Source organism: Alligator sinensis, unplaced genomic scaffold (genome assembly GCF_000455745.1).
Source record: "Alligator sinensis unplaced genomic scaffold, ASM45574v1 scaffold436_1, whole genome shotgun sequence".
In the NCBI taxonomy this organism is placed as follows: domain Eukaryota; kingdom Metazoa; phylum Chordata; order Crocodylia; family Alligatoridae; genus Alligator; species Alligator sinensis.
This window is the reverse complement of record NW_005842172.1, coordinates 525087-541056: the sequence shown is the minus strand read 5'-3', so window position 1 is coordinate 541056 and position 15970 is coordinate 525087. Positions and strand designations below refer to the sequence as shown.

At 43.4% G+C, this 15970-nt stretch overlaps 1 protein-coding gene across 1 annotated transcript in view; it reads left to right on the top strand.

Moving 5' to 3' along the window:
- Positions 1 to 15970, top strand: part of CALCR (calcitonin receptor) — a 128837-nt gene that overhangs the window by 103952 nt on the left and 8915 nt on the right. The window contains exon 10 of the mRNA XM_006025900.3: positions 6988 to 7029. Within this exon, the coding sequence (XP_006025962.1) occupies positions 6988 to 7029 (42 nt within the window). The remainder of the gene's footprint in view (positions 1 to 6987; positions 7030 to 15970) is intronic.

Below are 15970 nucleotides of genomic sequence, written 5' to 3'. Positions count from 1 at the left end.
GTCCAAGGACCGAGCCCTGTGGGACCCCACTGCCCACACCCTTCCAGGTCGAAGCTGACCCATCCACCACGACTCTCTGGGTGTGACCCTCCAGCCAATTCACCACCCACTGGACTTTCTAGTCATCCAAGTCACAGCCTCTTAACTTGTTCACCAGTATGGGGTGGGATACCGTATCGAAGGCCTTCCTGAAGTCTAAGTATACGACATCCACCCCTCCTCCTGTGTCCAGGCATTTCGTAACCTGGTCATAAAAAGAGACTAGATTGGTCAGGCACGATCTGCCTGCCACGAACCCGTGCTGGTTTCCCCTCAGCATAATTTGTCCTGCCGGGCTCTCTCATATGTGAGCCTTGATAATTTTTTCAAAGACTTTGCCAAGGATGGAGGTGAGACTGACCAGGCACAGCTCCTCTGCCCTGCTGCTTCTGTCAGGGAGAGGCAGTGCCACAGCTCTGGAGCTCACTCACTCTGCTCAGGCCCAGAAGTCTGGGAACATGCCTGGGGGTACAGGGATGGGACATGGGCTTAGAAGGCAGCTGTGAGCGGTGCCTCCTCGCCACCTGATTTGTGCAGCCCCAGCCAGGTGCACAGTGCCAATCCCTGTGCTCCATGCCTGGAGCTGCCTAACTTCTATAGGAGGGTCAAGGACACCTGCCAACTGCAGACATACAGCAGGGGCAGGCTCTGGAGAAAAAAAAAAAAAAAAAAGAATTGGGCCCTTTGGAGCTCCAGCAGCAAGCCAGTCCTGCCTCTGCTTCTGTTCCTGCTCACCAAGCCTCTAGTGGCAAGTCACTGTAGTACAGGTGAAGGACAGCCAGAGATGGTTTTTTGCTTCAAAGTGCAACTGCTCCACTAAACTGATTAACATTTGTCTGGCTTACAGTGTAAGGTGCAACAAAGCCCAAAGATTGCTGCAACTAATAAGCAGCTAGCAGTGAAATGGAAGATACAGATAAATGAAAAGTTAGGATTAATTTGAACATTGTTGGCTTCCAGGAAGGAATCAATGGAATACACCCCGAAAATAATGCTCTTGAAACTATATATTCTCTGTTTTCAAGAAACAGCACAAACACAGCAATCAGAATTAACCACAACCAAATTCCTCTGCCTCAGAACATGCAATATAACATAATAATAATGTGACTTCATAGCCTCACCAATAACATGAAAATACTTGTAGTGCTGTGAATACTGGTGGAGGAAAAATAGAAATAGAATACATTTTTCTTGCTCCATGACTTTTCAGATAAAAGTATGAAAATATGGCATATGTCAAGGTAAATTAGTACTATGCAGAGAAATACGAGTGAAGTATCTGGCACTACTTGAGATATATAGGCATCTGGGTGCTCACATTTCACAAATCTGATGAAGTAGTAATTTTTATCCAGTAGAAAGTATTACAAGCCTTAAGATATGGCCTAATGTTCAGGAAAGACAGAATGTCACACTGCAGTATTTGTTCTAATTAAAAACAACCAGTAGTGCTATTTATTCTTTTGAGTTTAATATTCAGAAGCTATGTTGTGTGAGTTCTCTTGATCTCATTTTATTAGTGTTCATTAGCCTCCTCTGTAAATCTCATTAATCTACTGGCTTCTCTCTCTCTCCCTCTCTCTCTTTTGGAGAAGAAAGGTAGTAATCCATCCTTCATTGCCTGTAAACATCTGCAAAGCCATCTTATTTTCTGCCCTTGGATACTGCCTTGTGAAACTCCCCTCTGCTATGATGCTTAGTAAAAATTTGACAATCACTTGGTAGCTGGTCTGATCATTACTGACCCTGAAGACAATGATTTGTCTTTGTTTCTTTATGCTCCCTTATGTTTTATGTTGGATCAACTTTGTTTTTGTCTTAGCTTGCAAATGGTTTGCATCACGGACCACCTATGTGTTCTGTGTTTGTACAGTGCCTACTGTAACAGGGCCTTGATCCAGGATACCAGAGGCCATGGAAATACTAATAGATGCTTTCACTTTCCTTAACAAATTTCAATCGGTTGATATCTATGCAAATAAGGGTGAAGATAATGTCCTTAGGGACTGAATAAGTGCTATTCTGTAATTCATCTCTTCAAATAATTTTAATATAAAGAAGAGAAATAAGTACTTAAATGATCAGAAAGACAAACAGTGAGTAAAGCATGATACTTGTAAGCTGAAGCCTTGATGTCTACTCCTTAGAGCACAGGCCTGGATTGATTAGATGATTCTGTGGAATACACCCAATCAAATAGGCTTTTGCAGATTTACCCTCTCTGCAGCTGAGGCCAAGCTGCAGCCAGTCTTCTGGTAGTGATTTGCAGTGGACTGACCTCAGGACATTCTAGGGACCAAAAAGCCAATAGCTATGTGTATTTTTTTCCCCAGTACACTAAACCTTAGTGTCTCTAAGGGAATTACAAATAACCTATAATCTTGTTGTTGGTTACAAGAATGATGTGTCCAAATTATAATACTTCCTGCCAGAAATTTTCTAACTTGCTTTTGCTATAGGGTTTTTCACCTCTGTCATTTCTCCTACTCACGGGCACATCTTATTTTTTTTAATTCATTATGCTATGTTCTCATTTCCACTATCTTGCATAAAGGTCTAGCATATAAAGAGGAAGGGGAAAAAAAACAATTCCAGCTTTAAAAGAGAGTTAAGCTGTCTTTGAAATCTCCCCTTTATTCCAAAACCACAGATAAGGAACTTCCTGCATACTCATTGTCCATTTGAAGAACTACCCTCAAAATTGTGGTACCGTATCCGATTTCTGAAAGACATGTTTCCGATTTCCCTGTTGTAAGATATAAAAACAGCAACATGTTACAAACTAAACATGTTCTAATACTGAACATGAGTGTGTTTTCTGTTCTGTATCTTATTGCACTTTTTTGTCATGTGGATTCCTTATAGTTACATTCGAACAGCTATGTATTCTTACACCACACATATTGTCTCGGAAAATGAACAAAAGCAGAGAAAAAACATTGAACAAAGTATCCAAAAGGTGCTGAGAGTGGAAAGGATTCCAATGCTAGATTTTTTATTTATTTATTGGGGGGACAGGAATTGGCAGTTCCTGAAAACTGGAACATGGTGAAACCATTGCTGAACTCAATTTTTACACTGTGTTAAGTACAACTTAAAAAAAAAAAAAAAAAAAAAAAGCTTGGTCATATAAATGGGAAACTCTTCAAATTCTCACAGTTGTTTGCAGATGATGGTGCATCAGAGCTTCTTGAGTATTTTTGTGATGTTAACCGAGCATCCATTTCTGTTTGCATTTTTCGTGTTGTCTTAAGCTCTCTCTGCTGTGTTTATTACACATAGAAAGACACATAGGGTGGTGTGCTGTACTGATAATGCTACATTCCATAAAGGCTAGGGACAGACATTACACAGAAACTGGTTTAAGTGATCAGAAACTGGTTGAAACCTGTAACAGAACAGACATTCAGTGCACATAAACCAATTTCAAAATGGCTGAAACTGGTTTGAGATAAACTTGGTTGAATGTAGTTATCAGACTTATCCGATTTGGCTCAAACTGGTTTATGCATTGTCTGTCCCAGACCCCTTTCTGGTTTAAGTTAAGCCAGACTCCCCCAGCATCCCAGTATGCTCTCTGGGCTGGGCTCTCTGCTCCAGTCCAGCCAGGCTGGCCCCGCCCCTCTGCTCCCCAACCAGAGCAGGGACAGGGAAGGGAGGGGCTCTGGCCAGGGAGGGGTTTAATTTCCCCCTCACTGTCCCACTGGCAGGGATCTGAGCTGGGTCTGCTGGGCACTCCCCCCTCACTGCTGCAGCAGCAGCAGGGCATCATGGCACCTAAGGCAGAGGAGGGCAGGGAGGGAGGGTTATTGTCCCCTCTACCCGCATGGGCAGCCAGGTCTGCCCACCCTCGCCATCGTGCTTGCTCCCTGCGAAGGAATAGGACCCCTGCTGTTCCCTCCAATGCCAGAGGGAGAGGGAATAACCCCATCCCTGCCTCCCCCATGAAGGGGCCCTGCCAGCCAGCATCTGGCCATGCCGCCACCCTGCTGCTGCTGGGGGCAGCAGCCCATCATAATGTCAGGGAGCATGAGCCCCTTCCTGGCGAGGGGCCCCATTGCAGGGCGGGCAGAGCTGCGAGGACTGTGCGCAGCAGTCCAGCCCAGACTGGCTACACCCCCTCCCCTACCCCCAGGAGCAAGGGGGGAATTAAACCCCTCCCTGGCCAGTTCAGCCCAGATTGGCCATGCACCCTCCCCCTCCCAAGCTTCCCTGCAGCCAAGGGTGCGCTCTAGCACCCCCGGCTCCTGGCCTGAGCAACTGCAGGCATGTCTGTTCTGTATATCTATTTTGTTACAAACTGGTTTAAGCTAGGCAAAGGTTGAATCAATTCATGCTCCAGCTTTTTGAATGTCTGTCCCTAGCCAAAAAGGCTAAACTTTCAGGACCCAGCCCAGCAGCAGATCATAAGGCCATTGTATGGGAGAAAACGTGGAATGTTGCATACTACAAGTTTGTTTACCAAGAGTTTGGCTAGGAACATAAATTTGGATCATCTCCAGGTTATCCCTTACAAATGTGTTAGCTTCCAGTTAACTGGCAATCCGTCAACTCCAGGTAAGGCAAACCAAAACAGTAAGCCACGTTCCACACTTCTAAATGTTCTTTCAATACCTCTCTTGATGATGCCAACTACTGTATTACAATATCCTCTTAACAGTCAGGAATTGATGGAAGTCACTCATCGTGGTGTCCTGTGACCAGTGGGGTCCCCCAAGGCTCTGTCCTTGGACCCATACTGTTCAACATCTTCATTAATGATGTGGACACTGGAGTCAGGCTTCAGCTAGTAAAGCGACCAAAACGCTGGCTTGCATCCATAGATGCTTCTCAAGCAAATCCCGGGACGTCATTCTCCCCTTGCACTCGGCCTTAGTGAGGCCGCAGCTGGAGTACTGCATCCAGTTTTGGGCTCCACAATTCAAAAAGGATGTGGAGAAGCTTGAGAGAGTCCAGAGAAGAGCCACGCGCATGATCAGAGGTCAGGGAAGCAGACCCTACGATGACAGGCTGAGAGCCCTGGGGCTCTTTAGCCTGGAAAAGCGCAGGCTCAGGGGTGATCTGATGGCCACCTATAAGTTTATCAGGGGTGACCACCAGTATCTGGGGGAACGTTTGTTCACCAGAGCGCTCCAAGGGATGACAACTAGGTCGAATGGTCATAAACTACTACAAGACTGTTTCAGGCTGGACATAAGGAAGAATTTCTTTACTGTCGGAGCCCCCAAGGTCTGGAACAGCCTGCCACCGGAGGTGGTTCAAGCGCCTACATTGAACACTTTCAAGAGCAAACTGGATGCTCATCTTGCTGGGATCCTATGACCCCAGCTGACTTCCTGCCCTTTGGGCAGGGGGCTGGACTCGATGATCTTCTGAGGTCCCTTCCAGCCCTAATGTCCATGAAATTAATGTAAGGAATCCATTAAATGATTAACTTGACAAATTTGGCTTTAAATTTTGATTTGTAATACCATTTTAATAAGGACATAGTGTATTCTAATTAAATGTCTCTGGATTAGAGCCTAAACATGTGAAAAATTACTCTTCTTTACACTTACTGATCCTAACTTGACCCTGCTTTATTTTGCTGTAGCAGTAATGAAATGTCCCTCTGACCTGCTGTTGCACTATTTAAATTCATTATAAAAAGTTGGGACCAAGTGTTAATCAGTGTGCTCTCTCCTTCCTTTTCCACTCCATCCTCTCTCATCCCATTCTATATTTTCACCCCTTTTTTCTAACCACTGATGTCTCTTGTTATATCCATCCACTAACATAACAATATGGTGCCACCCACACATAGGCTTGCTTCTTCCAACATGTTTTTAGTAGCTTGTGTTGCTCCCCTTGTATCTCCATCCTGACAAAACAATAATCACATCTTATCCTCCACTGTGTGTTCTTCAAGCAGCAGCACCAATGAGACACACTGGTTCTGGGCTAGTCAGCTTACCTCAGGCTTGAATCTGCCCTCTAAACTTTCCTTTTCTAGTTCTCCTTTATGAGAAGCAACTACAAGGCAAAAGCAGATGAACTAGAATGGCTGGTAATAGAAGGTCTTAATGAAATGGATATCACTAAAGCATGTTAGAAAGATGAACATCATTGCAGCCATTTCCAGATGTGCTCAGCATTTTCTAAACCAAATTAACTGATTTACATCACACAGTTTGAATCAAATTTCAATTTCAGTTAAGGGTTAATAGATGATCATTGACCATCATGGCAGGGGGCACTGACTATATACACAGTCTGTACATTTGACCACCCCTTAGCAGAGGTTGGAAGTAACTAGGCAATAAGCCTGTGTAAGCACTGCTACATTGTTGCAGTTGCAGTTATCTAAAGTGCTATTCCAAAAGCTGTAACTGATGGGAGACTTAGCAGGGTGAGTGTTGTTGGAACATTTGACTTTGTAAAGGTGTTTCTTTGTGCCTGATAGCCTCTATCATTTTGCAAAAACCCAATTGAGTTTCCCTTGTGGATTGTTAGTTGCAATGGTTATCTGTTTATCTAAGTTCCTAAGGACTATTTTTCCTAAAAGCAACACACAGTATATATATTTTATATACATTATAAAATGCAAAAGCAACACAGTATATACATTTTAATAAATTATTTTAACTGCCTGATTCAGACTGCCCTAGTCTGTATTAGCTTTAATCCTCATTCAAGGAGGAATTAGTTAATTCAGACTGGACCCAGTTTTAATTTGGACTACAGACATCCACATGTATATAGTTACAACTGTAGTTCATATTAAACCTAGAAAAATGTAACATCTATAAATAGCCTGCAAGTCTACAAAACCTGGCATTTAAACTATGCTGAAAGGTCTACTTAGTTTATAGAGCTGGGGAGTCTTACAGTTCTGAGCCTTAAATTTTCAAATAATGTAGAAATGTTGATATATTCTAAACACTTATTTTTTTCTGTCCTTCTTAGGGCTTGCTTGTTGCAACTATATTCTGCTTCTTCAATGGAGAGGTAAGCATATGAAATACATCAACTGTAGTGAAGTAAAATTCAGCATCTTGCAAGGTAGCTAGTGTTCACAATAATTTAGATTGTGTTTGGCTACAACCTTCAGCACAACGTAAATAAGAGATCAGTATTTTGCGTGCGTGTGTGTGCGTGCACACACACACACACACACACACACACACACACACACACACACACACCACAACATCAGTCTTTAAGTTTCCAAAGCATTACACATAACAGTTTATCCTTACCTCTGAAGTAGCAAATTTGGGAGTATTATCCTCTAACTTCCTCTATTATTCTCTAACTTCTTCATTTCAGATAAGGCAAGACTAAAGCAGAAAACATAGGTAGCACTTTACTTCACCCCCCCTTCACAGTGCCAAACTCTGGCCTCCCCCTCCTCTTAAAAAAGCAGGATGGATTAGTAGGTTAGAAACAAACACTTTGTGGCACTATATGTTCAAAGAAGCTTTAGTGAGTGTAATTCCAGTGACTCATTTGGGATTGGCACTTCTTAAGATTAATGTTTTGTAAGTAGCAATTGAGAAAAAAAAACCCTTGAGCAAAAGCTCTTTTCCATTCTTTAACAGCTCAATATTTTGCCTACTCCACTTCAATAACGACATTTTAAATAAAAACAGCATGGTAAGACATGTCACGAGCTGCTTACATATCCACAATGAGCATATTTAAACACAGTTCAGCAGAAAAAATGATTTTGCAATATACCAGAAGCATTCAACTATGAGGCACTAGTGAAATAATCCAAGAATTTTCTTAGAAAACTAGGGTGCTCTTGAAAATGCCAGATTTCAGCACAGTATGAAGGGAATTATAGACAACTTCCTGCAACAAAATCTAGGTTGGTGATACTAACTCTCAACATAGAGGTAGTAAGGTGGTAAGTCATGTTAGTCAAAGCAGAGATGTAACAAGCAGAGTTGACAACATGGGGAAACCCTGCAGAAGAGTGGTTCTGCAAGTACGAGCTGATGTGAGGCAGGGGGGAGAACACCGCTGCATGTTCTTCTTGCCCAAGCTCACTCTTAAAGCAGTAGCAGCAGCGGCCATACACTGTTTTGGAGTTCCCAACATGGGTAAGCTGCAGAGGTGCAAGATGATTCTGTCATCCCTCTTAACTTGGCATCAAGGTTAGGTGCCGCTCTCACCCACCCCTATTTATATTATTGGTTTGAAGTCGGGCAGAAGGTAGAGTAGAGCAGCATCTTAGAGACTACTGGAGTCAGAAAATATGAGCTTTAAAAAACAACAACCTTCTTTGTAAGATGCTATGAAAGAACTGGCAGAAAGAAAAGTTTTTATACAAAATGGAAAGGCACACTGCTAAGAAAGGAAGTGGGTTGATTAGATCATTTGAGGTGAATGAGGTTGTTAGCACTTGAAAGGACACTGCAGGTTACTGCTGGTCCAGATAATGGGATAAGAAACCATGATCCCTGTTGAGACCCTTGTTAACACAATCCAGTCTATGGGTGGTTTCTTGTTCTTCAGTTTTATATTCAAGTTGGTTTTGAAGTTGGGATTTTTGAGGGGGTTTTTTTGGTTTAAAGACAGCTACAATTAAATCAGTTATGAAATATCCAGGAAGGTTAACTTATTTTACTGTAGGTTTTTTGTGCATTTCTGGACACAAAATGGAATTGTATAGAACTCCTACACACTTACAGTAATTGCATGTGAAAGTAAAGACACAAAGTTTTCATTTAAAAGCATTTCTTTAACTATAATTTTAAAAAGGGAAATTACACAAAAATGAGGATGTTGGAAAGAAGTTAAAAGGAGCAGTCAAAAATATAAACCAGCTGCAGGTAGCATGAAAGTTGTTTAAAAATACTATGTTAGAGGCTCAGGAAAAGTGTATACTACAAATCCAAAGGATATCAATTGGTCCAGTAAAACCCCTGCCTAAATTAACAGTGGAGTTAAGGAGGCCATTTAAGGCAAAAAGGCATCCTTCAAGAAGTGGGAGTGCTCAAATGTAAAAAACAGGAAAGCTCACAAAATCTGGCAGGTCACGTATAAAAGCAAAATGAGGCAGGCCAAAAAAAGAATTTGAGGAATATCTAGTAAAAGCTGTTAATCATAAAAACTTTTAAAACTACATCAGAAGCAGGAAGCAGTGGGAGAATTGATGGGACCATTAGATAACCAGGTTGTAAAAGGTGCACTCAGAGACGAGAAAGCCATAGCAGAGAAAATGAACAAAATCTTTGCATCAGTTTTTATGCAGAACATACTGAGAAAATTCCCATACCAAATAAATCCTTCCTAGTAAGTGGGTCTGAAGTGTTGGACCACACTGAAGTGGCAACAGAAGAAGACTTAGAACCAGTTGATCAATTAAATGCTAATAAGTCACCAGGACTGAATGGCATTCATCCAAGAGTTCTGAAGGAATTCAAAGGTGAACTTGCAGAACTTCTGGCAATAGTATGTATTGGTTAAAAGATAGGAAGAAAAGGGTAAGGCTAAATACAGGTTTCCTTCAATTTATGCGGGTTCTTTATATGTGAATTCGCTCTTATGCAATGAGCATATTTAAACCCATAATTCGTTATATGTGAGGTAAATTCACTCTTATGTGATCAGCATAGACACCCCTTCCCTGCCCCCCAAGCAGGTAAGTCTGTGGAGGGAGGGGAAAGGGCCGTGGCCCCACTCACCCCAACCCGGCTGTAGTGACCCCAGGAGCTGCCGTTGCCAGCTGCTACTGGGCTGCACCGTGCCCTGAGCCCCCCAGGGCTCTGTCTGTCTCCATTCGCTCCTGCTACAGCTGCCCCGGGACTGGCCGATGCCAGCTGTTTGTAGCCGCTGGGCTGCACCATGCCCTGGTGCAGGCAGTTGATGTGGGCTGCTCCTGGGGCCACTCCAGCACGGGCTGGGGTGAGTGCGGACAAGTGGAGCCCCAGGCGCTGTGGGATACGGCACTCACCCCAGCCCCAGCTGCAGTAGAAAGATCTCACCAGGCTACATTAGTGGGCAAAAAAAAAAAAAAATGGCAGATGAACTTCAGTGTTGAGAAGTGCAAGGTAATGCACCTGAGGAAAAATAACCTCAACTAGACATGCACAATGCTGGGTTCTGAACTAGCTTTTATGATTCAGAAAAGAGACCTTGGAGTCACTGTATATAGTTCTCTAAAAATGTTAGCTCAATGTGCAGTGGTGACAAAAAAGCCAGTAATATTGTGTCAACCCTGCAGGCCCAGAAACTGGCACACAAAACAATGGTGAGTTCCAACCTTTATGATTTTCTGTAAAAGTGGGTCACAAGCCAGTGGGCCAAAGGGAGGGAACAGGTAAAAGGTAAGGAAACACCAACACTGTGGTAACACACTCAGCACCTTAAGTTCCCTCCCACATCTCTGCAAGTGTCCCCAAACAAGCCTCTAGAGTGCTCAAACAGCAGTCTGCAGCTGCCCCCAAGTCTGAGTCCAGCTCCTTCAGTCCACAATCGCGGCTGACTGAGCCAGTGAGATCTTCAGCTCCACTGTGCACTCCCTGTGTAGGACTGACCTGAATTCCCCTGCATGGAGCTCTCTTTTCCCCTTGCTCTAGCCTAGGGCTTTCTCTTCCTTTTTCCTTTGCCCCCAAGTCCCTGAGGGTTTCTAGGAGTTCCAGTCCAAATTAACAATAAGTACAGCTTTGCAGACTGCCCCTGGTTCCTTCTCAGTTTGTGGAGGAACTAGGAGCAGTCTGTAAAGCTGGGGTCTATTCAATTTGTGATTCCACAGATTTCATGGAAACCACAAAATTGGGGATTGTCCATGAAATCAACTTAAAAAAAAAAAAAGCTTAATAAAAATAAAATGCTGGCTCCCAAATGGGAGCCAGTGGTCCTTGCTGCCATTGTGGCCCCGCCTCAGAGCCCAGCCAGGGTATGAAGGTGCTGGCTGGCAGGGCAGCACAAAGGGCAGCAGACAAGATGGTGGCCACCCCCTAGTACCTCTTCCCCTACCAATCAGCACTGAGGGTCAGGGCCACATGAAGGGCAGTCAGCAAACAAGATGGTGGATACCCCCTCGTCCCTCCTCCCCCACCAGGGCCTCTCTGCCAATCAGCACTGAAGGGTGGGACTGGAAGAGCATATCCAGAAACATCCACAGAATTTGCTCTTTATGTCGCAACCAATCCACAAAAATTGTTTACTCTCACCATGATTTAAGTAGGTCCCCACTCCTGCTGTTACACACATAACATTCACATTACAATATGCTGCACATCATTAAAAAAGGAACTGAAAACAAAGCAGAACATCAACATGCCACAATACAAATCCATGGCGTGCCCAGATCTTAAATGTTGTTTAGCGTTCTGGTCTCTGCATCAGAAGAGAGACGTAGCATTGTTGGAAAAGGTAAAGAGAAGGAAACCAAAATGATCAGGGGGGTGGAGCACTTGCCATACCAAGAGACACTATAAAGGTTAAGCCTCTATTTGGAAAGGAGAAGTCTGAGAATGGGATATTTGAGGTCTACAAAATCACGAAGGGTAGAGACAAAGGAACTGTTATTCATCGAGTCCCAGAATACTAGAAGTAGAGGACAGCCCTTGAAATGAGTAGGAGATAGATGTAAAACTAACAAGAGAAAGTATTTTTTTTTACATAACGCAGATGACTTGTGAAATTCTTTGCCACAGGACGTGGTTGAGGCAGATGGCATAGACAGGTTCAAAAAGGGACTAGACAAATTTGTGGATGATAAATTTACCAATTGCTGTCGAACACAACAGTTGGAGATGTGTCCTGTAGCACCTCTAAACCAATAATGCTGGATGCCAGTGAAGTTAATGAATAAGGATCACTCTAGATAAGTGGTTTTCAACATTTTGGACCACAAAAAAAAATTCAAGTGGTGGTGTAGACCCCTTTGAATTGTAAGTGTGGGTATTCACATACTTTTGATTGATCATAGTCATCTTTCACAGACTCCTTGGACATAGTCTGCACCCCACCCTGCAGACCATAGGTTGAAAACCACTGCTCTAGATATATCCAGTTCAATGTTCTCCCTCTAAAGCAATTGGTCAATTGGTCTGACCCAATATGGCCCTTTTTATAGTCTTATGTTTATCCAAGGAAGTTTTTTTCATGGAGATTACAAGTGATTTATTCTACTTGCTGAGAACTGGTTACAAACTTCCTAGCTTTCAGAAGCCCTCCATCCACCAGATCATCCTGCATCTTGTTATGCTGGTAAGGTACTCCAAATCATTATGCATTTCTTCCTAGAATGCTCAATATATACATGTACAGAAGAGTGTAACATTATAAGGGATTAGATGCTTCAACCATAATAGTAGGTTCTGATACCATAAAACAGACAAGCAAAGCTTAAACAAGTATTGCCACCCACACCTAAAATTAAATGATAATCTTTGTAATCACATTATAGTGTCATATACTTTATACTAGAGAAGGACCAAATTAAAGAGTGCTGAAAACGTATACGCCTCCAAACTTCATATCAGCCAACTTTCATGATATAAAACACTGAAGCAAAATCCTGGATCTGCATGTTGCATTTTTATGCCTCTAAATTTTAGATCCAGATATGAGTTTTACACTATCTTTGCTAAATGCTTTGCAATTTAAGCTATAGGTAGGTCAATCACATTGGGCACATCTGCATGTGACACTACATCACCATAGCAACACTTTACAGTGATATAGCATCTACAGGGAGAAACCATGACACTGCAGCTGCGTCACCTTAGCAACGCACTCCCTCAGTGTAGCACGTTGCTACGACGATGTAGCAGCTAAAAATAATTATGTCACACACACAGTGCAGTATGGGCTGTTCCTGCATTGTCATTTAGTACTTCCAAAAGGAAGTAACAGTGCTCTAGGGACACATGTAGATGCACCCACTGAAATGCTCCAACTTTGCTGAAAAGATCTAGGCTGGCGCTGTAGCATCTTGAAGCTTTTGGAAGCCTTTGAAGGCTGAAGAAGCAATGGAGAAATGTTAAAGGTGCAAAAGGTAAAAAAAAAAAAAAAAACACCACACACAACAAAACACACCACTGAAAACTGAAAGCAACTTAAAGCTATTTTGCTTTTTTACTATGTTCCATCTGACTTCTCTGGTTAATGCTTTTGATAATTCAGTATAAAAAAAAAAATGTATGCATCTGTAAACCTCTGATAATCAGCCTTGCCAATTTCAAAGTATAGTAATGAAGAAGTGTACTGTGTGTCTTGCAAAAATTATAAGGTGGTCCTAGTAGAATAACTCTTAGGTCCTAGTTGAATACTCATTCATTAACTAAAACTTAGGTGAGAGGAAATAAATTGCTTTATATTGTACTAATTTATCCATAATATGTTAGGCTAAAAACCAAAAGCCAAGTTCCAGAAAGGTAATTAAGCATGAAGTAACACATCCCAGTTTTCTTGTTTTTTTTATAAAACATTTACATAAATTAATTTAGGAATCCAAATGCATATATTTGGGTTAGGAAATTATATCCTATTCATTTCATTATTTAAATTCAAAACAAATTTAGTCAGGTCACTCAGCTGCTTCTGCCTATTTATAATTTAGTGATCGCAATAAGCAGCTAGTAATGCTAACACTTTAATAACTTTGACAGAACTCTGCTGCAATTCAGCTCCAGGCAGATTAATATATTACTTAAAATTAAGTGCCTTGAAAAAAAGCCAGATATCCAGAATGTTTACATTCTCTGGAAATGTTAAAGTTTGACTTTTCTTTTTTTTTTTTTTTTTTGGCTTCCCCAGCACTAATTCAAAGCAAACCATTCATTATACTACTTTTTCAAGGGGCCAGGATTTCAGACACTCAAAAGTTCAAAGAATGTTTGGTTCTGGATTGGCTCATTTGGGTTATACTGATCATGGCCAGTTGCAAAATCTGAATACGCCTTTGGGTATAGTAATGAAACATGAAGAAAACCTATGCTTTATAGATTTCTGCACCTGATTATCTGTTGCAGATAACCAATTCCTACAGCCATTAGGGAGTTCATTCAAAAGGTGGAAGGAACCAAATCATAACACACATTCACTGAATCCATTCACTGAATCCCTACTCACCACCTAAAGCTTTGGGTGTTTACATACATGTCACTGGAAGTGGTGGGGGAGGGAGGCAGCCCTTTAATTTGAGTGTCTCCAACAGCCTCATCAGATGAGTTTTAGTTAAAGTTCCCCCACTGCCATTTTTCAGCATGGGGATGCTGATGCATGTGATGCTGGAGTCAGGTGGAGTGCAGTAATTACCACACTCCAGCAGGCTCAATTAATCCAACGTGCTATAATTGCAGTGCATCAGAGCAGCCTCGCTGCTCGTGTATAGGTGCCCTTTGACACATAAATCATGGTCAGTAAAATATAGATTGTCTCCTTGTTGAAAGGACAGTGATTTTGCAACACTGTATCAGTTTGCAAAGGGAATGGGGAGTGTATCTGCTGCAAATACACAGATTTATCAACATCAATAATGAGAGAGGTACTTAGAAGTCTCCCTATTATTCTCCAATAGACAGTTATACTCATGTTCATAAGCAGGGTGAAGATTTAAAGCTTAGGTTTAATGTGGGCATACAGCAGGTTTAAATTAAATGTTTCCACTTTCAGACCATTTGAAAGGTAGATCATGCCTGACTAATCTGGTCTCTTTTTATGACCAGGTTACAATACACCTGGACGCAGGAGTAGGGGTTGACGTCATATACTTAGACTTCAGGAAGGCCTTCGATACGGTATCCCACACCATACTGGTTGTCACGGCGGGGTCCTGCAGGAGGGCCGTGATCTCCTTAAGGCCCCCTCTCCGTGTCAAGTTGGCCCAAGGGCACCCTCTGTTTCTCACCCGCCACGTCTTTGCTGTTAGATAAGGTTGGGAGGCTGCCTTTTGCTCTCTCGGACATGTCTCTATGTTGACTCAGACCCTGTGGTTTTCCCGGACTCCTTGTGGGTCTTCTCCTGCAAATGGGTGCTTTGGGGCACCACCCCTGATACCACGCCCCAAGCCTCGCAGATGGAATTGACGTTGGTCTGTCTCTATCGCTCTCTTTCTACGTACACTGCCGCCCCCTCCTGGGGCTCTCCTCGCCCTCTTTCGGGGCCTTCTCTGCGCTGTCGCCCTCTCTCAAGGCCTTCTCAAATAGTGCTCCCTTCCTGGGGCTCTCCACGCCCACACCTGGGCTTTTCAAATAGTGCCCCCTTCCTGGGGCTCGTCATGCCCGCACTGGGCTTCTCAATAAGGTGCTCCCCTCTCCGGGGCTCACCATGCCCAACTTGGGCTTTTCTAATAATGTCACCCCCTTTCTGGGACTCGCCACGCCCACGCTGGGGCTTCTCAATAGTGCCCCACCTGGGGCTTGCTACACCCGCACTGGGGCTTCTCAAATGTCCCCTTTCTGGGGTTGGGGTCTAAGCACCCCATAAGCTGCGCCCTCCTGGGTGCCGGGGTCCTCACACTCCGCTGTGAGGCCCCTTTAAGGATACTGCGCCCTCACTGGCGCCGGGGCCCCCACGCTGCTTTGGGTTCCCCCCTGAGAACGCTGCGCCCACACTGGCGCTGGGGCCCCCACACTACTGTGGGTCCCTATGAGGATACTGCGCCCTCACTGGTGCTGGGGTTCTCACACTCCATTGCGAGTCCCCGATGAGGCCTCCTCCAACCCCTTATAGCCTCACCCAAACCACCGGTGTAATAACAAAACAAAGCACAAGCCCATAGGCTACAACATAACTATAAGCCGCCTGGCTGTAACCACATTGCTCAAACGCCCTAGAGCTGCCATCTATAACTCTACTCAAGCACTACCTGCGGGTCTTGCTGCTTCTTGCATCCCTACTCCAGGAGCTTCTGGCTGCTGGCAGGGAACTGCCAGCCTGGCCTCAGCCCTGGGCTTTATAAAAGCCAGCCTCTGCCTCCTACACG